At 40.1% G+C, this 23999-nt stretch overlaps 1 protein-coding gene across 8 annotated transcripts in view; it reads left to right on the top strand.

Annotated features, from left to right (window-relative positions):
* QTMAN (queuosine-tRNA mannosyltransferase) overlaps positions 1-23999 on the top strand; it is a 349427-nt gene that overhangs the window by 301039 nt on the left and 24389 nt on the right. For 4 of the 8 annotated variants that reach the window (XM_075933321.1, XM_075933319.1, XM_075933320.1 and 1 more), the window contains 2 exons: positions 2571-2641; positions 3339-3430. In XM_075933321.1, coding sequence (XP_075789436.1) covers positions 2571-2641; positions 3339-3430 — 163 coding nt within the window. Of the gene's footprint in view, positions 1-849; positions 2540-2570; positions 2642-3338; positions 3431-9886; positions 11163-23999 lie in introns of those variants that run through there. The other 4 variants (XM_025191037.2, XM_006135665.4, XM_075933323.1 and 1 more) reach the window with 2 other exon arrangements.

The following is a 23999-nucleotide window of genomic DNA, read 5'->3' as shown; positions in this document are numbered from 1 at the left end:
TCTGCTAAGTATGACAACATTAGCATTTCCACTTAATTAAAAACACCCTTAAAGCAGCAATGTTTTAATCACTCCATTTTATTTACTCTCCTCCGGTGTCACTTATAATTGTAACTTTTTATTTTTTAATAATGAGGGATTTTTTTTCTCTGTGCATCACACAAAAAAGTGCTGTCGATAATTAGCAGTCTTCTGTTATTACTAGACTCAGGTGTCACAACTGTGTCTCATCCTCATTACAGTAAAAAATTTCACCTATCAGATTCATTATTGCTAGATAATGCGACTGAGAGCCTTAGCAGGCCCTCCAGAAAAGTAATTCAGCCAAGCAAAATTATCAGCTAATTATATTTAGAATCAAAAGCCCAACAACTATTTGCAGATAAATTGTATGAATTGAAGTGAATAGATCTGAATATTAAGATTCATAGATTTAGCAGATGATTTGTTAATTGGAATAAAAAGGTCATTTACTAGTCATTTTAACAATAGATCAATTGGAATTTTATTTATTATTTAACTGGTAATGCTTAAGAATTGAAATAATGAGTAATTGTATTGTTGTCATGATATGATACAAATGACAAAAGTATGTGAAGGTTATGATCAAGCTCTTTTTATTTTGAATCTAAAATCAATGTAAAATATACAGTGAGTGTTATTTCTAATATATTTCAAACTCTAGGAATTATGATCTGAAAGATATATAGTATGTGAAGGAGATAATATTTGATTCCAGGAACCTCTGAGGAAATATATTAAGTTTTTACTGTATAAATGTAGAAAATAAGTATGTAAATACAATTGCTTACAAATCAAATAATAATTTCAAATCTTAACTGTCTCCAGCAAACTACAGACATGTTGGATTCTCATTTTACTAGTTCCTGATGCGGATAGAAGTTTTGCTATGGGATGTTGCAGTCAGTTGATCGCTCACATTGCTTGTTGGCCTGCAGCTATTGCTTTGAAACCTCCATGGCTTCACTGGTGGGGGGAGGGGAATGGGAAAGGAGGAAGAATGGTAAAAGAAAACTTTAATATTCTACTTGTTTTTATATCTGACATAGTACTTAAAAATAGGGAAATCATCTAATAAATCACATACTAGAAACATTTTCCTTTTAAAAAAGCATAGTGATAGACTTTGTACATAGGGTTTCCAGGTGTCCGGTTTTGAACCGGACAGTCCAGTATTTGAGCTTTCTGTTCAGGAAACAAATTGAGAAAATATAAATGTCCGGTATTTTCTAAATTAGATGTAATCTAAATTGTGATGTAATGTCAAGTGTGCAATCCTATAAATTGTACACTGAAATTTTTGTTGAAGTTTGTGACAAAATTAGCAGTTAGTTCTTTGCAAAGTATTTGAGAGAATATGTATATCCTGGGCCTTCTATGGCTAAGGACAGATTTAAAACAAAACTTTAAACATCTTTCTACCTTTCTCCTATCCCCCCCAAAAAGAAAAAAAGAAAAAAGAAAAGAAAAGAAACCTCAACAAACAACTTAGCAGGGCAAAAGGAAACAATTCTTTCTGAACCGGGTTGGGCAAATGTAATAAAAATGAAATGCAGAGACAAAATGCATTTTTGTCATGAATAAAAAAGATGATTGTTGATAAGAAAATAAGCTGAAGTTAAAAATAAAGTCCTCCTATGGTCAACATGTTGGATATACTCAAAGACTTCCATAAAGTAAACATATTTTTAAAAATGCTCTGAATTTCACTATGTAATTTCTGGCGAACAGAAATTACATTTGTACCTTCAAAATTTATTGTATGTCAGATTAGTGGTCACTATGCAGAAGGAATAAGTTAAAAACTCTGTACTTTAACCTGTTCAGTTATTAAAATGAAAATATAAACATGATATTTTTTTCTTTAGGTTTGCTATTTGATAACTTTCTGACGTTCTTTTGCAATTATAAAATGTTTGTGTTTGATATTATAAAAGGTTGTGTAAATTATTCCTCCAGACAACAACTGTATAAACCATTAAATGCTTTGGCAAAAGATTCTTGACAGTATTTATTTAAAAATTCAGATTTTGTGTCCTGAATCATATGATCTGAAGCACGTGTATAAAACTAAGATGTCTCAAAAACTTTGCATTTTTCTTAGGTAATGTTTAAGTTTAACCTTTGAATTCCTATAGTTTAAAAACAAAACACTCTATGCCAGGTAATTGTTACTGCATAAATATCCTTGTGTTTCTGCAGCATTATTAAGAAAAGCTGTCCATACTTCACCATGTTGTTACATGTGTCTGTCTGCTGATTATAAAATGTGTTAAACAGTATTTAAAAAACAAAAAAATGCAGAGCTGCGCTTTGATTTATTCAGCGAACAAAACATATGCTCGCTGTTCTGTTCTATGTAATTCATATGATCAATAAAATTATCTTTAAAAAGAGCAACTTTGGCAGTTAGGAGGATTATCCTGCTAAACAGGGGGAAATGATTTACTTCTGCTTTATGCAGTCAACTTCAATGCTGTTGGACCAAAAGATTGTTTTGGCTCACTGATGTATTGTTAATGTATTTGTTTATTATTTTTAATCTTTAGGATAGAAGCTGTATATTGTGGTTGCTATCCACTATGCCCAAATGCTTTGGTGTATCCAGAAATATTTCCAGGTAGCTGTTTTAATGCACATTCTTTTTGATGAAATTTAATACATGGTTCATGCTAAAGTGTAAAGTTTGAGAATAAACAAGTAAAAGCAATTGTTTATTTGGCAAGCCAACATGTTAGTGTTAAGGAAAATTTTATGTGTTTTAATACATTAGACTAAGTTTATATTTACCATCTGTTCTTCCAAGATAACACAAAAGCAAGTTTTGAAATAGCATTCTTCATTGTTAGCATACACAACCCATAATGATAGATTCTTATAAAAAGGTCAGTGCTGCTGCAATGGCTTGCAGATTTTTTTAACGATATACAGAGAGGAAAAATAGAGGCCTGAAAATCACACCAAATTATTTAAACAATTTAATACTTAATAATATGCAAGTGTGGTACAGGATACACATTAATATAGTACCAGTTCTTTGAAAAATCTCATCACTAAATGTATCACATATGCATTGTGTTACATTAGAATAATGTATTTTAATCACCCAAAGGAGATGTCTAAACAGCACAACTACACAGTCTTATTTAGCATTAAACATCCTTGTGAGCTGAGGTAACCTTATAAAATCATGCTTAAATAATGTAAAACACGAGGCGGCACAGAGCAATATGCATTTTTAATTAGTAAAGTGACTAATATCGAGTGTGTGCTTTGAGGTTTTTGTTTCATTAAAAATGTATCTGTTTTTCCTGCAGCTGAATATCTGTATTCTACACCTGAGCAGCTTTTTAAAAGGCTTCAGAATTTCTGCAAGAGACCAGATATTGTAAGGAAACATCTCTATAAGGTAGTTGTTCAGAATAGTTGTACAAGATATAATGCCATGTTGAAGTACAAAGAAAAAAATCTTTAAAAAACAACAACATTTAATTAACATACTAATGTTTAAAGGAAACATGCTAGGGAGGGATATTAGTCGTTACACTAACAAGGATTAATTAAACTAGATGCCAGTTGTATTAACCTAGGTCTTATGAAATACATACACTTAATGCATGCTACATGCTTTTTTTTAAAATTTATTGTTTTCTAAAATGACTGTCCTTTACATTCGGACCCAAGAGGCTTATAAAAATGAACCTGGATTAATGTAACTCATTAGTTTAAAAGGAAAGTAAAAGAAAGATCCTACAATTATACTAATGAGGATAAACCTACCTTCCTATCATAATTTAATCTGCGGTCCTCAAGAAGTTCAGGTGAATGACATCAGGTAAGTTCTTTTTGCCCCTTTTGGAATTATTTTGGCAATTATCATGAATATTTTAACTCTTTGTGCTAAAGGTTTAAATGAAGTAAAAGTTAACTCTTAATGTGCTTAAATTTACTAATATTTATCCCACTATCGTTCTTTTATTTCTTTGTAAAGAAATAAAAGTTTAAATGCTGGAATGACCATTCTGATCCATTAATATATGCTAACCTTGCTTTCAGATTTTTAAGATGCATTTGTATGCTATGGTAGAAATCAAACTTTTTTTTGGTAATGTGTTTGTAGAAGATGTACTGATTTTTACATTATTTCTCTCATAACCTGTTATCACATGGTGTTGTTTTGATAACATGGCTATTATTTTTTCATGTGCTAATGTGAAAATTTACAATAGTGAGTGCTAAATTAAGGCTTTTACAAGCCTCAGGTACACTGGGGATCACACAAGGCTCATTGCCCGAGCATGATAAAGCCAAAGCAGGTAAGCACTTAAAAGCGCTTAAGTCACTTAGGAGCCTGAAACCTATTGAAAGTCAATGGGACTTTGACTCTTAACTCACTTAAGCTTCCCCAACATCTCTAGAGATCTAGAGGAGCATGGTCTGAGGTGCCCCTTGTGATACCTGCTCAACAGGGATAAAAAGTGCGCTCGCTCTCTCTCTCTCTCTCTCTCTCTCTCTCTCTCTCTCTCTCTCTGTAACCACCCTAGCATGTCTGTAATGGATCTGCCAAGTAAACCTTTCCTAACCTGGGCCACTAATGCTATCAGCAGCATTCACGCCTCTGTCCTTGATTATGCTTGGCCTCTCAATGAATGCATCACATGCCCCCTTACCTCTTTTAGCATGCCCATACAAGAGGAAATATAATTTAGCCCTGAATGTATGTTTGACTTATTTTGTGACCTAAAAATAGACATTTACATAATGATACATCAAAAGAAGATGTTGTTTCTGCAGGAAACAGTTAAACTTCAAGCTAAAAAGGAGAGAACCAAAAATGCAATTTAACACCCAATTTCAAGCTCATTATCTTTCATTGTCTATTAACTTGGCAATGGTTCAGAAGGTAGCTCATAATAGTTTAAAATGCTGACTGAACACTTCCAGTATTCAGCATTACTTCTTGAGTCAGTACTAAACATGGAGACTTCAAAGAGAAAACAATCCTTAAACGTTTACCTTTACATTTCCCAATTTTTCGCATTCAGTTAGCAGTTTTCTTCACATGAATCTACCTTTTGCATATGGATCCCCAACTCCTGCATAAAGGGAATTTCTGCTAGGATGCTGAAAATGGAAGTAGTAGCAGAACAAATATTGATACCAAAAAGGTATCATATCAAAATATGGCACAGAGAATGATGTGAACATAATTCTAAAAGCAAAATGCTTCATTTGTATCCAGTACCTCCTTTTGAATAAACACTCCTTGGTGAATTAGTTATGGGTAAAGTGCCACCACAGCTATTGAACAGTTTATCACATCATTTCAAGTTGCACATGATTAACCCTGCACCCGAGTGTTCAGCATTTGTAGTGGTTTTTGCAACAAGTAGCACTGGAAGGACTGGGGAAAATAATATTAGAGTTGCAAAATTAGAGCTTAATCAAAAACTTGTGAAATTCAATGAAAACATTCCCTTTGATTTTAATGGATTTTGGATCAGGCTCAGAATGTGAATAGTTATTCCCTTTGCACACAGACCCAAATATACAAGAGTTGTTTATTTTGCAAATAAACTACCATTAAAAGGTTCTGAAAGAATGTCAACTGAGAGATGAGTTGTAAATGATAAACTTCTTCAAAGAGTTAAAAAGAGCAGTAAACAATACCTCAGCAGTGAATTCATCAGGGGTATGCACATGCTTATTCACAGATATTATTTACTTTACATTTAGGATACCGTATGTATAATAGTGATACAGGGAAAGTGGGAAAAGGATTCTGATATGGTAACATGCTCCTTTTTTCTTTTTTTCATAAACTTTTCTGGCATGCTCCATTATTAGAAGTTCAAAATACAGCTGTCTGTTCCTACAAAGAAAATATAAAAACTCTATAAAACAAAAAGAATATTTTCCTTTACTTTTTAAACATTCTGTCTCATAAACCTTGAATTAGAAGTAACACATCAGAAATGCTTTTGTTTATATTTTCTGCTTATTTTTGTTGCCACTGTATTATTAAGTTTATAAAAAATAGTCAAATATGTTGCTGCGTTATTCTATCGAATAACTTATACTTGTGCTTGTACCAACTTATAAAGATAGAGGCAAAGGAAGATAAAATTAGACTTGTTACAAAAAGACAATCAACTTACGAAATAAGAATAAGGTACACTGTGAGGTATACACTTTTGGCACCTCCAAAAACCCAAGAAAAGCTGATATCTACTAGAACACAAGTCATGGAGTGCCACTATTTGTGTAAGTGGAAGTTTAAACCAGCAGTCCCCCGTCCCGATCTTATGAAAGTGAACAAGCTAACACAATAGTTTGTAACAGTTTAACTGTATATTAAATAAATACATATTTATAAGTGCCTAATAAGGACTTTTCCTGGCACACACTATTTACCCTTTATATTTTAATGGTACCCAAGGCTCATTTCAATTTGAATGCTCTATCCCACAATCGATAAACAGATGAAGAGAAGATATTTGTCACAAAAAAATCACTTCTTATCAATTATTTACTCTTCTCTAGTTTTATTTAGCTAAAAGTTAGTCTTTGCTTTTGTGTTTTGTGAGCTACCACGCTCAGTCAGTACTAAACAAATAACAAAGGTTCATGAGTTCCCAATGGAAATTACAACAGGATTTCATCAGTGATAAAAAGGAAGGTGGGGGAAGGGAATCTCCTATGCCACTAATGTCAAGTGGGAGCTTGCATTTGCAGGGCTTCTGGGGTGTCCAGGCCCATGGGCTCTGGCAACCCAGTCCGCTAGCTGTGATGGAGCTGTAGACTCTGCAAGCCCCAGCAGCTGCTGTCGGAAACTGGCCTGACATGATTCTTGTCAGTTTTATTGCTGCCCATCGCTGACTAGCATGGGTAACACTGACCTATCTTTTGTTAACTTGACACCAAAAGTCTGGTCAGTTTAACACTGCTATTCAGTGGGCAGCATTTAAACTGACAAGGATCATGTCAGTTTCAAGCTGCTAGGGCTTCCAGGATCCCTAGAAACCTGATGAGCATATATTGATCCATAATGAAATATTTCACAATTTCAATTCCATGAAAATGTTTACGTTTTTTTCTCTCTCTCTCTTTTTGTCTCAAATTTAAGGCAGAAAAAAATTGTTGAAATCTCTAAACTTTTTGTGGGTTGGGAAAACCATTTCTCATCCAACTCTCCTAATTAGGCATGGCTAGGTGCCGCAGGCTGAGTGGGCAGAGAGGGAGCACCATGAGGCATTCTGAGCTCCTTTGTGCAAAAAAGGATCAGTCACAAACCTGTACAGAGTGCAGCATATACTTGCTTTCTCCACTGCATAGCTGGCTAATTTCATTGCTATAAGCATGGGCTGTTCCTGACCTTTTTGAGGTGAGCACAAGAAAGCAGAGCATAAGAATGGCCATACTGGGTGAGACCAAAGGTCCATCTAGTTCAGTATCCTGTCTGCCAACAGTGGCCAATACAGATGCCCCAGAGGGAGGGAATACAACAGGTGATCATCACATGATCCCTCACCTGTCACCCATTTCTGGAGACTTGCAGCTTTATGCAGTCCTTTTATGGGTCATGCAAGAGTATTGGGAAGTTTTACTCCTTTATCGTTCCTTCCCTCCCCCAGGAAAAAAATAAATTGGACACCCTCATAAAAGCCATGGAGACACCATCCTATTGTGTACATAGGAATTGTGCTGTTGGATCAGATTTATGGTCTGTCTAGTCTAGTATGCTGTCTTCAGGATGCCTAAGAAGGCCTAAGAATTCTGCCACAGACAGATGTGGAATAATAATGCCCAAAGCATCATACTTACCTCTGATAGAGATTTGCTTAACAGCTGGAGCATGAGATTATATGTCCTGTCCAAAAACTCTTATTCACTATTAGAATTCTGGATATTATTGTTATCTTTATAGACAGACACTCAGTCTTTCTTAGAATCTTGCTACATCCTCTGACAATGAGTTCCACAGTGTAAAGGCATGTTGAATGAAAGCGTATTTGCTTTTGAATTTTCCCACCTTTCATTTAATTGAATGTCCCCTTATTTTTTTTATATGAGACAGGGAGAATAATCACTCCCAGTATCCCTTCTGTATGCCATTCATTATATTATTTATTTAAAAGATTAGCATTATTCTTAGAAAAGAGACAGGAGCGGACATGATTGTATGTATATATATTAGATATATATAATGTCTGCTCTTGTCTCCTTTCTAAGATAAACAATGCCAATCTTTTCAATCATTTTTTTGAAATGGGATGACCAGTACTACACACAGTATTCCAGATGAGAACATGTGATCCGTTTATATGATGGCATTACAACATATTATTTTCAATGCCATTCTTCATGGAAACATCTTGAAAGAAAGAAGAGAGACAATTTGGTTCTGGAGAATAACTCTTCTGCTAATGAAATCTTGTTTTCATGTCTTTAGGGGGAGGAGTTTCTTTTGTGGGTAGAGCTTGGGAGTGCACCAATTCTCCCAATCCTCAACTCAAGTTTTAGTGATTTGGGAACTTTGTTTGACTCATATTCCACTCCTTCAAATAACAACCACTGAAGTTGCCATTTTATTTATATAAATAGGGCTTGACAAACTGTGGTGAAATCCATTCGCCAGCCCCGCACCGCGCGTGCACCAGACCGGCACTGCGCATGCGCACACCACAGGTGAAACAGGGCGACCGGCTGAAATCTACTTGCAATGGGCGAGTAGATACACGGATTTGTCAAGCCGTGTGTGTGTGTGTGTATATAAGCAAACACCACACAAATTTTCAGTCATGCAATATACTTCCACAATGGAGAAGGACATTAGAATTTATTTATATCATACAGCAGATTGCTATAAAATAAAGGTCAAATAAGAACTAGTATCCACATTACTACTGCCCAATTGCCAATTTTATGTCAAAAATATTTAAATCGAGTTTAGTGAATATGAAACATGATACATTGAAAATACTGGAGACTGAAGTTCTTCATCCACAGAATTCATACTAACACAAGACAAATACATTTCCATATACTGTCCCCACCATAGTCTGTCCTGTCTAAATGTGCAAGAGGTAGTTAGGTCTTCCTGCCCCTTCAGTCCTTTGCAGCACCTCTTCTGAGACTGCCAACTATGAATACTTGTCTAATAGCATATAAACTGAGACTGCCAAATAATTCCCTGTGGATCATTAAATAAAAATCAGTAACTGAGTCACAACTAATCTGTATCAGATTTGAAACAGTGGCTTAGGAGAAGAGCAAGCATCATATCCCTTTCTTAGTCCTCTGGATTTTCCAGCCCCCACTGTTTATGTTTTTTAATAGAAAGTGAATGTTAAGAATAAGCATATTTGTAAACCAAATTGTGCTATCACTCACAATCGCACCACTGTTAAGCTGCACCATTCCTACTTTCAGCAAAGTGATGTTTCACCTGTGATTGTCTCATTAAAAGTGAAATTTGTTTCTGGGGAGAGGAAATAAAATCATCACATAAGCATCTTTTTGTTTTGATTTGATTTTATAATCTCAGTCAGACATGTAGACTCTTGAGTGCAGGAACGTTGCTGATATGAAGTGAGGTGTTTGCAGCAAACAGCTCTTGTTTACAAAAATGTTCCATCCTGGGATTGGAAGTCTAATACTTTGATCCAATCAAAGGGCAGGATTTTCTGACCCTGGTTTACGGAAGTATTTATACTATCTGTTCTACTTCAGAATCTCCCTCTGAAGAAATGAAATCGGTTTATATAAATCAACCATTTATGTTGTTTTGTTCACACTAAGGACAGCTCTTTTGTGCTTTAGCAGCTCATGTTCCTTCATTTGATTCCTTTTCTTTTTCTCATAGGGTGAGATGGCTCAGTTTTCATGGGCAGCACTCCGTGGTAAATTCAGGTCTCTGCTCACAACAGAACCTAGGGAAGATTTGTGACAGATGGGGCTAAGTCACAAACTTGCAGCCTAAGGCAGAATCTGTAGAACTTTCCAGAATGTGCCCATATTTACCTGATCAGAGAGAAAAGAAAATCTGCAGAGGAAGCTGAGCCTGGCTGCTTGTCATAGCTGACACAGAGCCATCTGCCACAAACCTGTGGCGGCTTCAGATCTCCAATCCCTGCCACCACCCCAACTCAAATTAAATACAGATTCCTAGAGACGTTATGATGGTTACACATGTCCTCGGCATCACATGCAGGAGACTGTTCAAAAAAAATATGTGGCCTGTTGTATAACCGCACTCATGTATCCCATATGTGGTGCCACATTGAATTTCCGGTTGAATCTGTTTTTATCCTTTGTACTGGATGACATGGTGCCTGAATTCTTTCTTTTTGCCGACATGATGGCAGCCAAACTGCAGCTTCAAACGTTCACATTTGGCTGGGTTTCTACCTAGGTTGCCAGGTTATCATTGGAGCCTTATTGTGTCCTCAAAGGGCCACAGGGCCTGAAAGGAGGATCAGAGTGCTACTGGACTAATTGGGCAGCCATCTACAAATTGTTTGTAGGCAAAGCACTTTTCTTTTTGCAAATTAATGACTCTCTGGCACAGGGTTTTTAAGTGAAGGTATTAATAAGGGGTCTGGCAGGTATTCCCATGATTCACAGTTACATTTGCATTTAATTAATCTTAAAGAAAGCTGCAAGATAAACAGCTGTAATTCAAACTAGCATGGGAAATATGCTACATGGTGCCATCTATCCGATAAAATGAAAGCAAAGACACTTGTTTTATTTCTCGCAAGGATGAAGAACAAACAGATAACAGTCAAAATACTTCCAATAAAAACCAGTAGTTTTTATGTAACTGCAGTTCATCAAAAATCTTTGCATTTGGTTACAAATATAATCTCTTAAAGATAAATCACTTATGATTCTAAGCGTTAAGCTGCTACATTTGTTGATGTAAAATGTTTTGAAGATTTAGATTGCACAATAAATTTTTAATAAAGTGCCCATTGCAATTTTTAATTAGCATATCTCATTCATGTATAAGTGTGTACATCCATCTGTATGCTTATCAGTGTGCATATCCTTGTGACAGAGTCAATGAATACAATTGTGTCTTTATCTGATGAATTTAGAATCTGTTTTGCAAATGATAATAAAATATTATAACAGCTCCAAGTTTTTCAACTGTGTTCTGGGAAGAAACAAGAGGAAAACAGAAATTCTCAGTAACTCATGGTTTAAACTCTTCTAACACTGACATCTCTGTATTCACAAATAAGCTTTCAAATTCCCTAGTTTGGGGCCAGATAACTTCTCTTTCACAACTTCCAAGAAAGCCTCTATTACCTGAACGCTAATTGGGTTTTCTTTAGGTTTGCCAGCATTTCCCCCAGTTCCACAGAACACCCCAGTTGATGCCATTCAGAGAGGAATGCACAGGGTAATATGTTTCCTCCTAAAGCATTCTCTGTTATCTATATTTCTGAATTCCAAACTTACAATTCAGAAGTGGTACAAGTTCAACTGCCCTGGTCCAGCAACATCTGTAGTCCAGCGTGATTTTAGTTAGCGAGATGTCCACATATGGGTATGGCCAAGTTTCTGCAGTACCATAAAATTTACAGCCACCAGTCCAGGCTTTCAGTTTTCTGTACTGTTATTTAGCTCTAATTTACCCCTAAATGTCTTCTAAGACCCTAGTAAGCAGTGGAAGTGGTGATAATGCTGCTAGTTAATATTGACTTCACATGGTTCAGCAAATTCTCTGTAGTGAATCCCTGTAGAGAATCTATTTTGTTACACCACCAAGTAGTATAGTAGTCTCAGATTTTACAATGTGAGAGATACTGCACATATACCAGTGCTCTGTGTATGCTTTTTGTTTATCAGAGAAATTATTATATGGCATTTGGATGGGTCATTTGTAAACATTTTTATATCTTACTGATACAGTACTGAAGAAATCTAATTTTACAGTAACCATCTGTGCATGTATGTTTGCTTCTCCCTACTGGTTCGTACACTAAAATTACTGCAAAGTTCAGCTTTAAATTGACCATTAGAAATTTAATGCAACAGTTAAAGCCACCCTTTCAGTCAATCTAAAATTGCACATAATTAATAATACTACTTTTCACTTGTATAGTACTTCCCATCTAAGTATCTCTGCAAATATTAAATGGAGGCAAGCAAGTCTTTTTAGATGGGGAAATTGAGGCATAAGAGTGGTTAAATTCCTTAAATTATCAATGTCAAAGCGACCTAGGAGTCCTAATTTACTTCTGTAGCCAATAGGCAACAATCCCTTCACACATTATTTTGACCCCCCCTCCTATAGCAAGGCATGGTACTGTGATCTAAGAACATTGAACCTTATCCAAAAGCCCATTAAAGGCAATGGAAAGACTTGTATTTATTTCAATGAGCTTTGGATCAAGTCCAAAGAGAGAAGCAGGCCTTAACATTGTTGTTTTTTCATCACTGTTCATTTAATGTAATCTTTTGTATGTGAATTAGAGTTGATTTTTTTTATAAATGCATATTTGAGAAGTTAATTGATTCTCCACTACCGAGAAAGAGTCACTGAAACCAGGGAGGGACAGAAGATTATCTAAGTGTTCAGATATTTATACACCTTCATTGCTAGAGTGTTGGAGCTCATGAAGGCACTTTCATGTAGACCTTTTCTAAGTTATGAAGTGGTTAAGTTTCAGTCAAACTTAACTAACTGAGCCTGACCTGAATTCAACCATTTTCCAAGCCTAGTCCAAATTTCAGATTATACAATAGTTTCCTAGAACCAGGAAGGTGGTAAAGAAACCTATAGTGGACATCCCTATTCCTTTTGGAGGAACATATAGTCATAGAAATATAGGATAGGAAGGGACATAAAAAGATAAGTGCCAATCACCTGCACTGTGTCAGGGCCAAGTAAGCCTAAACCACTCTGACAGGTGGTTGTCCAATTTGTTCTTAACCTCCAATAATGAGGATTCCAAAGCCTTCCTTGGAACTTTGTTCCACAGCTTAACTACCCTTATACTTAGAAAACTTTTCCTAATATCTAACAAATCTCTTGCTTCTGATTAAGCCTATTACTACTTGTCCTACCTTCAGTTGACACAGAGACTAATTGATTTCTGCCCTCTTTATGACAGAGTTGAAAATGTTCTCAAATCCCCAGCCTGGTCTTCTTTTCTCAAGACTAAATGTGCCCAGTCTTTTTAACCCTACAGGTCAGGTTTTCTAAACCTTTTATCATTTTTCTTGCTCTGTTCTGAACTTTCTCCAGTTTGTCCACCTTTCCTCAAGCATGGCACCCAAAGTTGGACACAGGACTTAAGCTGAGGCCTCACCAAATACAGAGGGACAGTTACCTACCATGTATTACATACACCACCATGTATTACAACATATGACACTGCTGTTAAAACACCTGGATCATTAGCCATTTTTGTAACCACAGCACATTGCAGAATGAGATTCAATTTTTGATACTGGTTATAGTGCATTCTAATCTTTTCTATCCATGTATATGGATTTTTTTCCATCAGTGTACAGAATAATTTTTGTGTGTGCTGAGGCATGTGTAAATGTATACAACTAGTAGAGACAAAGCCTAGCTGTAGGTACTCTACTAATCAGCTGGATGGCATCTGAATCTCTTCTGAGTGGCCACACAAGTATATAGCTTATAGGGAACACTGATTATAACCCCTGGATTGTTTTCAGCAACACTACCACCTAGCCAGTTATTGCTCGTTTTGTAGCTATTCATTGGATTTTTCCTTTCTTCGATTCACGATTTGAAATGCTTAGTGTATGGACAAGACATATCCAGAAAGTTTATATGTAAGCAGACATATAGAGTGGCTGTGTCTAGACTGGCAAGTTTTTCCGCAAAAGCAGCTGCTTTTGTGGAAAAACTTGCCAGCTGTCTACACTGGCCGCTTGAATTTCCGCAAGAACACTGACGATCTCATGTAAGATTTTCAGTGTTCTTGCAGAAATACTATGCTGCTCCTGTTCGGGCAAAAGCCTTCTTGCACAAATGCTTTTGTGTAAGAGGGCCAGTGTAGACAACACGGTATTGTTTTGCGCAAAAAAGCCCCGATGGCGAAAATGGCAATCGGGGCTTTCTTGCGCAAAACCACGTCTAGATTGGCATGGACGCTTTTCCGCAAAAAGTGCTTTTGCGGAAAAGCGTCCGTGCCAATCTAGACACTCTTTTCCGAAAATGCTTTCAATGGAAAAACTTTCCCGTTAAAAGCATTTGCGGAAAATCATGCCAGTCTAGACGTAGCCAGTGTGTTTAGTTTGTGGATTTGTGTATGCTCATTTATTCTTCATACTAATAGGCTTTAGTAATCAAAGACAGCCTGTTATGGTTTAATATCCTGATCCCCCTCTTCCATATTTTAAGAAGAAGGATTTATCTACTCACAAGGGTTTGAGTTGCACCCGCATAGATCTGCAGAGAAAATTTTTGTAGATCCGAGATTCACTCCATAGGAGGCCCACTGATGGAGGATGGCAGAGACATGTTTTGTATAATTAACATCTCTCTTAAGTGCACTAGGTCAACCCCCTTCCTGATTAGCACCATCAGTATTCTGGAGCTGAGCTATTCTGACTTGTCAGGCTCCCCTGCACAGTGGGTGGTATAAGGTTTCTGGGAGGATTTGAGCCAGTGCTGTTCTCCATCCCCAAAGAAGAGGATTTCCTCCACAAGAGATGTGCCACTTGGGTGCTGCAGTAAAGCGAAACAGTCACGAAGGCTGTGTCTACATTGGCGCGATCTTGCGCAAAAGCAGCCGCCTTTGCGCAAAACTTTGCTGCCTGTCTACACTGGCCACAAGTTCTTGCACAAGAACACTGACGTTCTAATGTATGAAATCAGTGATTCTTGTGCAAGAACTATGATGCTCTCACTCAGGAATAAGCCCTCTTGCGCAGCTGTTCTTGCGCAAGAGGCCTGTGTAGACAGACAACATGAATTTCTTGCGCAAGAAAGCCCTATGGTTAAAATGGCCATCAGAGCTTTCTTGCGCAAGAGAGCATCTACACTGGCATGGATGCTCTTGCACAAAAGCACATCTGTTGTGCAAAGGCACATGCCAGTGTAGACACTCTCTTCTGGAAGAGTTTTTGAACAAGAACTCTTCCGCAAAAGAGTTCTTGTGCAAAATCATGCCAGTGTAGATGAAGCCATAGTGTGTTTGGCAGCATCCTTCTTAAGTAGTTTCTCAGGACCAAAGAATAGCCAGCCATTCTGTACAAATCCTACTTTAAAAAATGTTCTAGATACAAAATATGGTTCTCAGTGCTGTGGTCCGTACTCATTTGAGTAGCCTATATGTATGAGGTTACTCACGCCAGTAAGAGCTGCAGGATCAGTCCTTGTTGTTTATCTTGTATCATCATTTCATGTACATTGACGTAAGAATTGCAAGCTCTGATAACATTTGTTGGTTTCACTGCTGGTCTAGTAATTGCCCTTTTGATCTTTGCTTAAATGCTTTTCTGTTAAGTTTTATACCACTGTGCCACCTTCACCTGTGCACTCCTTGCACATCTAAGTTACTATTTTGAGTGTTCTGGGAATACAGGCTTGTTTCTCAGGGAAATTATTTTCCCTTGTCTGGTAGAAGAAGAGAATAGCCACGTCTGCACAAGGGAAATGTTTTCAAAATGTTCTCACCACTGCTAGCGCTATTTCAATATCATATTGGAAGTTCTAGTATAGATATGATGCTATCCATGTTTTATGTCTTCCATACTCTGACCTTGTTCAAACCTGTGCTTAATCAGGATGCTGGCTTTTTTTATACTGACACCACTAGACTGTGCATATAATGAACAGCATTAAATTAAAAGTCTGGAGTAAATTCTGCTTCTCCATTACACCGGTATACATCTCCAGTGAGTATACTCTGTCTTTACACTGGACTAATTGAAGACAGATTTTTATCCCCCGTTTATATTTATACAGGCAACAAATTGTCTTTGCTCAGATTACTAAAATAGGAAGAATTTTAAAACTCAAACTCACCTTTGGGAATTCAAGCAATTTTTGTTTTTCATTCTAAGAGGACAGCTAAGATAAATTCGTCACTCATTTTTGTAGTCACTTTCCAATTTGAGTCTCATGCATCAAGCCAATATCTAAGCATTGAAAAGAAGGTACTGCAGGGGATTTGCACATCCAAATGGTTTTTATGGACCCAATTTCTTAGATTTTACAAAACCGTTTTGTCCCCTTTCACATCCTAAATGTTGGGCACCTCACCGTTTACTTCTGAAGTGCAGACATCAAGGAGCACCTTAAATCAGAAATATTCAAGGGGAATAATATCCTGTAATAAGCAAAACTCACTTTTTGCTTTAAAAATGCTCCAATATGTTAAGCTGGGTTTCGGCTTGAAGTATAATTTTGCCACAGACTTACGAACCTTTGCAAATAAGGTTTAATAATAAAAGCACTGTCAGAACCGTTAATTATAGGGTAATAAATAGCATTGTGATATTATCCTCCGATATCTCCTTACGCTCCTAGTAAATTTGCACAGCTGTTGTTGAAAACTGGTAATCCACTACTATATAACCATATTACATCTTGCACTTACAACACACCCTTCATGTAAGCAGCATCATAGAGCACTTAACAGTGAGAAGACGAGAAAGCTGCTTCTAAGTAGAAGCCTAACTGAACAAATGAGCTTTGAATTTTAACATAAGAATCTCAGTCAAACCAGAATTCTTGATCTTGCCAGGAGAGGCATTCCAAAGGCAAGGAGCATGCCAAATACAAAGTCTTTGCTCCAGCATTATGGAGGCAGTACTTTAAAAGCCAGCATAACTTAACGATCAATCAGGACTAGACAGAGCAATAACATCACAACTGAAGGAGGCATAAAAGTTATACAAAGCATTTATAATATGGAGGAGGGAATGGAATTTTAACAAGAAGTATTAAACTCTGGAAGAGCCCCTTTTCTTCTTGATGAGCTGGGCTGGCTTTAAGGAAGGAGAGCGGCTCCCAGGGCCAAAAGGATGTAAGTGGGGGGTAGAGAAGGAAATCAAGGTTAAACAAGGCCAATATGATCTAAAAATAATAAAAAAAAGGGGAGACCAGCAGCAGCCCAGCGGAAGCGCGAGAGCCAGCTGCAATCCCCAGCAGTTCCAGCGGCGCGGTGCCGCGATCAGCTCGATGCTGTCACGCACAGCACAGCCCCGGCTGGGGGGAGCTGCGTGGGTTCCTGTAGGGCCGGCGCTTGGCACCCAGAAGTTCGTGTGTTTGCAAGCGATCTAGCATAGGCGGGGGAAGCAGAGCGGAAGGGAGGAAAACATCCCCTGGCTGCTGGGGAACGGACGTGTTAGGAAGCGAAGCGAGCAAAGGCTGGCCCACCTGGGGCAGCGGCTGGCCCTGGGTTCCCCCCAATTACACAGGCTGGGGGAGGGAGGGGTAGTTTCAATGCAACTCAGGGCTCGAGGGAGTCCCGAGTATGAAGCGCTGCGAGTCCCGAGGTAGAACCGGGAGCAGGGACAAAGGGGAAGGGCTGCGCGCTGCAGTAGTGAGCACGGGGGGCTCAACTCCGGTGGCAAGCTGGAGCGAGACCCTGCCCCCCGGGCCGCCCCCCAGCCACGGCCGGGCGCGAGCCTGAGTGGCCACCCCTTTCGGGGGGAGGCCCCTCCAGGCTGGCACAGAGCGGCCGCGGCTTGCGAAGCGGGGCGTTACCCGTGTCAGCGAGTCCTGGCGAAAGGCCGCGGGAGCGGGCGAGCCTGAAGTGGTAGAACGAGCGGGGGGCGAGCCCCGCACGCGCTGCAGCGCCCCACGCCTCGGCACTGCTCGCAGCTGGAGCCCGGGCCCCCACTCAGGCCGGAGCTTGGGGGGGGGGGGGGGAGCGGCGGGGCTTCCTGACAAAAGCAGCCGCGTGGAAGCGAAGCGCTGCAGCGCGAGGCAGCAGCAGCGCCCTTCTCGGGAGCAGCCTCCCCCGACGTGTTCTCGTTTTGTCGCTCGCAGCGATGTTCTCTGGCTTTCACATCCACTTGGCTTCTCGCACTGGAGCCCTGGCGCTGGGATGCTAGGCCAGGAAAATAGAAGCGGCAATAAAACACAACTGGGGGGGGGGGGGGGCGGGGTGCTCGCTTGGCTCTGATGACTCGCTGAGGTTTAAACACTTAATTTAAAGCTTAAAACGCCTTTGCGAGCAGCAAGGGGGGTTTAGAAGCAAAGTGAGCGGGAGTGGAGTATTAATACCCCCCCCCCCTTCTTTTCTCCTTCCAGGAGGTTCCCCAGGCCCCCGGGTACATCAGCAAACTGTCCTCCTCTATGCTGGAGCGTGCAGCTGCAGCCTGGCCCCGGGCGCACACCTACCCGCTCGCTCCTGCAGTTCGCAGGGACACTGCTTGCAGGAGCGGAACCGGGTTTTTGGAGCAGTCGCGGCGCTGCCTTGTGCAGCGTCCGTCAGCTGGCACCTGGCAAAGGAACGCGGGGCCGTGGCTGTTTGCCCCTAATCTGTAATTAAGGAGCCCGCGCTCCCCGCCTAGCCCGTCGTGACAAATAACAAAGCGTCCGCAGCATCGCCCAAGCCCATGTGTCCCACCAGCGCGAGGGAGGCAGGCGGGCGGGCGGCTCCTTTGGAGACGGGAACTGGAGTTTGCTGGGAGGGGGGAAGGTGCCGCTTAAGGGATGAGCCGCGCAATTTGCAACCCCGGGCTCACCCCGGGGACGCGCAGAGGGAAATGGTCATTACGTGGGGCTTGTTCTGGGCCTCCCCAAAGTTTCCTGCGCGATTCGCCCCTCCCCGCGCGCCCCCAGAGCTATCCCCGCGGCTACTCCGAATTGCCCGCCGAGATAGCGAGTAGAGGAACCGTGGTTTGAGCAGTCTCGGCTCTGCGCTCCTTACTGCTGCTGACTTTCTCCCCTCTGTCCCGGGGAGAGGGGGCACCTAAAGAGGAACACGAGGGGGGAGCGAAAGGGATGCGGATTTGCTGGTTTCCCGGGCACACTGGCTCCCACTCCCAGCACAGCTGCCAGGAGCGGGGCTGGCTCTCAGGCTCGGGGCTGCGCAAAGCCTGCTTCTGGCCCGGCCTGGGATCGCTCCTAATCCGCCCCACGACAAGGGCGAAGGAGCGACGGGTGCATGGGGGGGAGGGAAGGAGTTGAGCGCGGAGGCGAGGCGAGGGGGTAGCAACTGAACTCCTGCAGCGGCGCCGCTCTCCCCTACAGCTGGGTGAAATAAGCCCTGCGCTGGTTAGTCACCACTCCGCTTTACCGGGCCTTAAGCTCCCTCTTTTTGTCCTTCCTGGCTCTGCAACTCTCGGATCCCTTTGCTAGGAGTGCACCCCCCAGGCTGCTTACACATCTCCATCCCACGCCAAGGGAGCGGGCAATCTGCGTGCAGCAGGGCAGGGGGGAAATCTGCCCTTTAGGCTCAACTACCTGCTGCCAGCCCCAGAGCGGGAGCCCGGCGGGGCTGGGGGGAGGAGGGATTTATGCGAGACCAACGCTTGCTTAGCTAGATCTGATCCTTGATTTTAGATCAAAACAACAAATGGTCTGGTAGCACTGGATAGACTAACAAAGTGCTACCAGACCATTTGTTGTTTTTTTCTGTAACTGACTAACTTGGCTACCCCCTGAAGCTCCTTGATTTTAGATGGGAAACTTTGTTCCCCTCGAAGCCTCGCTGCAGGAAGAGCGTTAACCCCGCGGTCCTTTGGCACGGGCGTCCCTAGAGAAATGTTTGCTAATTAGCCTTATGCACCACTTATAAATGAAGGACCAACAAAGCCAACCACAGAAGGAGGGGGGAAATCGCTGCTCCCCGGGATCCCTTCTGCCTCGGGCTTTGGTGCCTGTTTGCAGTGGTAGTAAGCCGAGTTCGAGGCGGGGTTTGCCCTGCTTGCTGCCCCTTCTGATCAGCCTGCTTTGCTTGCCAGCTGAAAGGCGAGCCCGCGGTCGTGCAAAGCGGCGGCTGCGTGTTCCGAGTGCAATCCTGGCCCTATTCAAGTCAGCGGGAGATTTTCTGTTGATTATAAAGAGCCAGGTTCCTCCTGTATGCTTCAGCCCCGCATATACACTCAGCCAGGATGGATCTGTTGTGGGCCGTTTTCCTTAGCCAAATACTGTGTCGTTTCCATTTCCCAAGGCTTTAGCAACCTGCGGGTTCCAACTATGACAAGGTCTTGATATCTACATACAAAGGGAGAGTTGAAGATCAAATTAAGGCGAGTGGGAGGGATCCTTGCAAAGGGCTTAACCTTTAGAGCTTGGAAGGCAAAACAAGGCAATTCATTGGAAAGGCATGTCTGTAAACAATGATAATTAGCCTTTTCAGAATCATAATACTGATTAAAATCTCTGATTAATTATTTATTCATCACAGAACCTCTTTGCAGACCTGGGAATACTGATTGAAAACTAAGTGCCGCCTAGATTTTGTACTGCAAACCGGAAAGAAGCATAAAAAGGGGCTAAGAGGGGCATGAAAGAAGAATCTAAGCAAGCAGAATTATTTTAAGATCTGATACTTTTCCCGTAATACATTCTACCCACCCCCAATTTTGCTATTAGGAGAGTGTTTCTTGTACTAAGTGCAGGTGTTAGACTAAATCCAGTTGGTACCAAAATTGCAAACACACTTTCTCTCCTAGGAAAGCCATTGAAGAGAAACTTCTTTAACTCCATAATATCAGGTTAGTCAGTAAATGCACACTTATGGTCAACTAGCCAATTATGGTATAAATATCCCTTGTTTACAGAGAGGTGTTAAATGAGCCTTTAGAGTACAAAGGATCAGACTGTCTAAGCTACAATTTGTATTTCATCCCATTATGTCTCCCCTAAAAAGGCCTGTGCCACTGTAGGTAATGTGCTCACAGAACATGCTTTTCTCTGTTGATTTTAGTTTGTTTTATTTCAATGTGCACTCTTGTTTACTTTTTAAAATTTAAATAAATGTCAGCATTGTATAATTTCCATGTTAACAAAGCGGTGAGCAAAATCCCTTGTATGTTTATAAAATATTATTGTTTAATTCACATAGTTTAGGAATTCCAAATGTTGAGAATAGGAAGGAGGCCAAATACCATCTGTTTATAGCGATGATGCATCATCATATGTGTACTAAAAAAAAGAGCTTGGTCAACCATGTCACTATTTTATTTGTTCAGAATATGGTGTGGAGTTGAAATCGCTATCTGTCATTTGCAAGATTCTCTGGAGTGGTTTGAATTTAAACAGGAAGGGAGGAAAAGTTGCTCACTAGCTTTCTGTTTCTATCGAATTAATAAAATGGATTATTGCTCCACCACAATCAATGCAAATGCTAGTTGTATTACTTACACCTAGTCTTAAAATTCTTTAATTTTGATGTAGTCAGCTTTGTAGATTCCAAAAAACACAAAGAAGTGATTATCAACTTTGGATACCTCATTTTTTTTGTTTGTCTAATTTCATAGATTCATATGCAGTGATTTTAAGGTCGGAAGAGACCATTATGTTCATCTAGTTTGTCCTTCTGCATAGGCCAAAGACCCTCAACCAGTAATTTCCACATCAAGCTCATAGCTTCTGCTTGATCTATAAGATGTCTTTTGTAAAGATAACAATCTTAAAGACTTCAGGTGATGGAGAATCCACAGTGGTTGTCTGAGTCAGTCAAGTCTAGTGGATAACTACCCTTCACTGTTACGAATCTGCTTCTCATTTCTAATCAGAATGTATTTTGCTTCAACTTCCAATCATTGGATCTCCTTCCTTTTTTCTGTCAAAGGGATGTCCGCCCTCCAGATATTCAACACACCTAGAGAGACTCTGATTTTCCAGAAGTGCTTGATTCCCACCCTCTGCAAGTCAGGTCCCTTTAGGATGTCTCAAGCTGGATTCCCAAAATCACTAGTCACTTTTTAAATGTTTGAAGTACAATGTGAAACAAAATATTCACTCATAAGACAGGAGAAGTGTGCTAGTTACACATTGAATATGCTATCAATTATATTGCAATAATATTGTGCATAATATTAGCAGATTTAGAATTCCAAGTTGAAACCCTGGTAAAAAAAAGTATATGCTCTAGCAAATACCTGCTACTGAATTGTCTGTAACTTACATTCTAAATAGAAGGTAATGTGTATACTTAACAAAGGGAGTATCCCTGAGTTAAGTAGATAAGAAGCTTTTTGTTCCAAACCCTAATTAGTTAGTACGTCAAGCCTCATAGATGTCTTCGTACCTTTAAGAGCTGGAGAATCCCTAATAAATGTACTTAAACTTCCTAGTGAGGGCCAGTGTGGTGAATGTAGAGATTAGTGTTAGAATTACTGTACTTTCTCAGTGCATCCCAGCTGCACTTGATCCTACTAGTGATAATGATGCTTGGAATTACTGAGGTAGTTTCTGGATGTCACATATGCCTCCTTTCCCCAAGGATGAGGAATAATAGCTGCACTCAGGTGGTATGGGGAGGGTAAGAACAGATTTGCAGTTGTGTCTGGTACATGGTGATTCTCAGTTGTGCTGATTTATTAAATAGAAAGGCAGATTCTAAAAGACCAGGACTACAACTCCCTTGCTCCTGCAGCAGGGGTAGTTGTACTAGGTTTGCAAAGGGGCATAGGTACATGTAGTGAAGAGGGGAAATATTTTTAGTCTTGTTCCAGCATTGGCAGAATACAGCTTCAAACATTTTGTGGCCAAATTCTTAGTGAATTTCCTAATACCACATTTCAGGAGACTATACACTGTGCTGAAATGCCTATAATTCTGTTGTTTGAACTTCGTAGTTTCTACTGTTACATTTAAATTACAGCATCTTGAATTATTTAGCTACACCCAGTTTAGAAAGTTAAAGCTTCTTTTGCTACAGTGCACAGTACAGAGTTACTGATCATGAGACTTCAAAAATCCTCTCCCTTATCAACGTGTTTCTTCCAAAATCAGGGGTTCTATTCTAGTAAAGCTAATTTTCCTGTTAATTATGAAGAGGAAATGCACAGAGCACCATTCTTAATTAACCACCGCAAAACAGTATCCATCAGTATACGTTATTTAGTATATAATAGAGTATATGATTTGCTCATGCTGGCACGTACTAGTGCAAAAATGATTGGAAAAGTAGGACAAAGGGTAAATTCTGTCATAAAAGTGTTCAGTAATTCATAAATGTTCAACTTATACATTGCCAGCATGGGAAAAGCTGACTTTCCAGTTTCAGATATGCTGGCATGTATCCCTTTGTATTACTAATATTTCATTGCTTGTTATCCCCAAAGCTGTCGGGGTGTCGACTGGCCAATTATAAGGCAGATATAGGAGGAATTGGATGGCACCGCACCCCTTTATTTATGTAGCATTTCATTTTTATCTGGTGGAGTAGTTTTATGAGAGACACTGACAGAAACTATTTTTTAAAATTGGTAAATCCCATGTTCATTCCAGACTTATTTTTGTGCAGTTCTTCTACATTACATCACATGGCCAGTGGCAAGGGAATTGTATTTGGAATCTCCTGCAAGTACACAGATAAATTCTGCCCAGATGATGGTGGGTGAACATATGCTTTGGCTTTTACTCTAAAGTTCATGTAAGGTAGCATCCAAAGTATATGTTCACCCACCCACTATTCTATGTAACATAACTGCACACCAGTTTTATCCTGCACAAGAAGCGGGTGGGGAAATATGTATAAATTAATTATTCACCAATTGTACATTTAGGCTACGTCTACACTGGCATGATTTTCTGGAAATGCTTTTAACAGAAAAGTTTTCCATTAAAAGCATTTTTGGAAAAGCGCATCTAGATTGGCAGGACGCTTTTCCGGAAAAGCACTTTTTGTGGAAAAGTGTCCGTGGCCAATCTGGATGCGCTTTTCTGCAAAAAAGCCCCGATCGCCATTTTCGCGATCGGGGCTTTTTTGCGGAAAACAGTGCTATGCTGTCTACACTGGCCCTTTTGCGCAGAAGTCTTTTGGAAAAAGACTTTTGCCCGAATGGGAGCAGCA

Source organism: Pelodiscus sinensis, chromosome 7 (genome assembly GCF_049634645.1).
Source record: "Pelodiscus sinensis isolate JC-2024 chromosome 7, ASM4963464v1, whole genome shotgun sequence".
Lineage (NCBI taxonomy): Eukaryota > Metazoa > Chordata > Testudines > Trionychidae > Pelodiscus > Pelodiscus sinensis.
The sequence above is the reverse complement of the archived record's forward strand: the minus strand, read 5'-3'. Positions and strand labels throughout refer to the sequence as shown.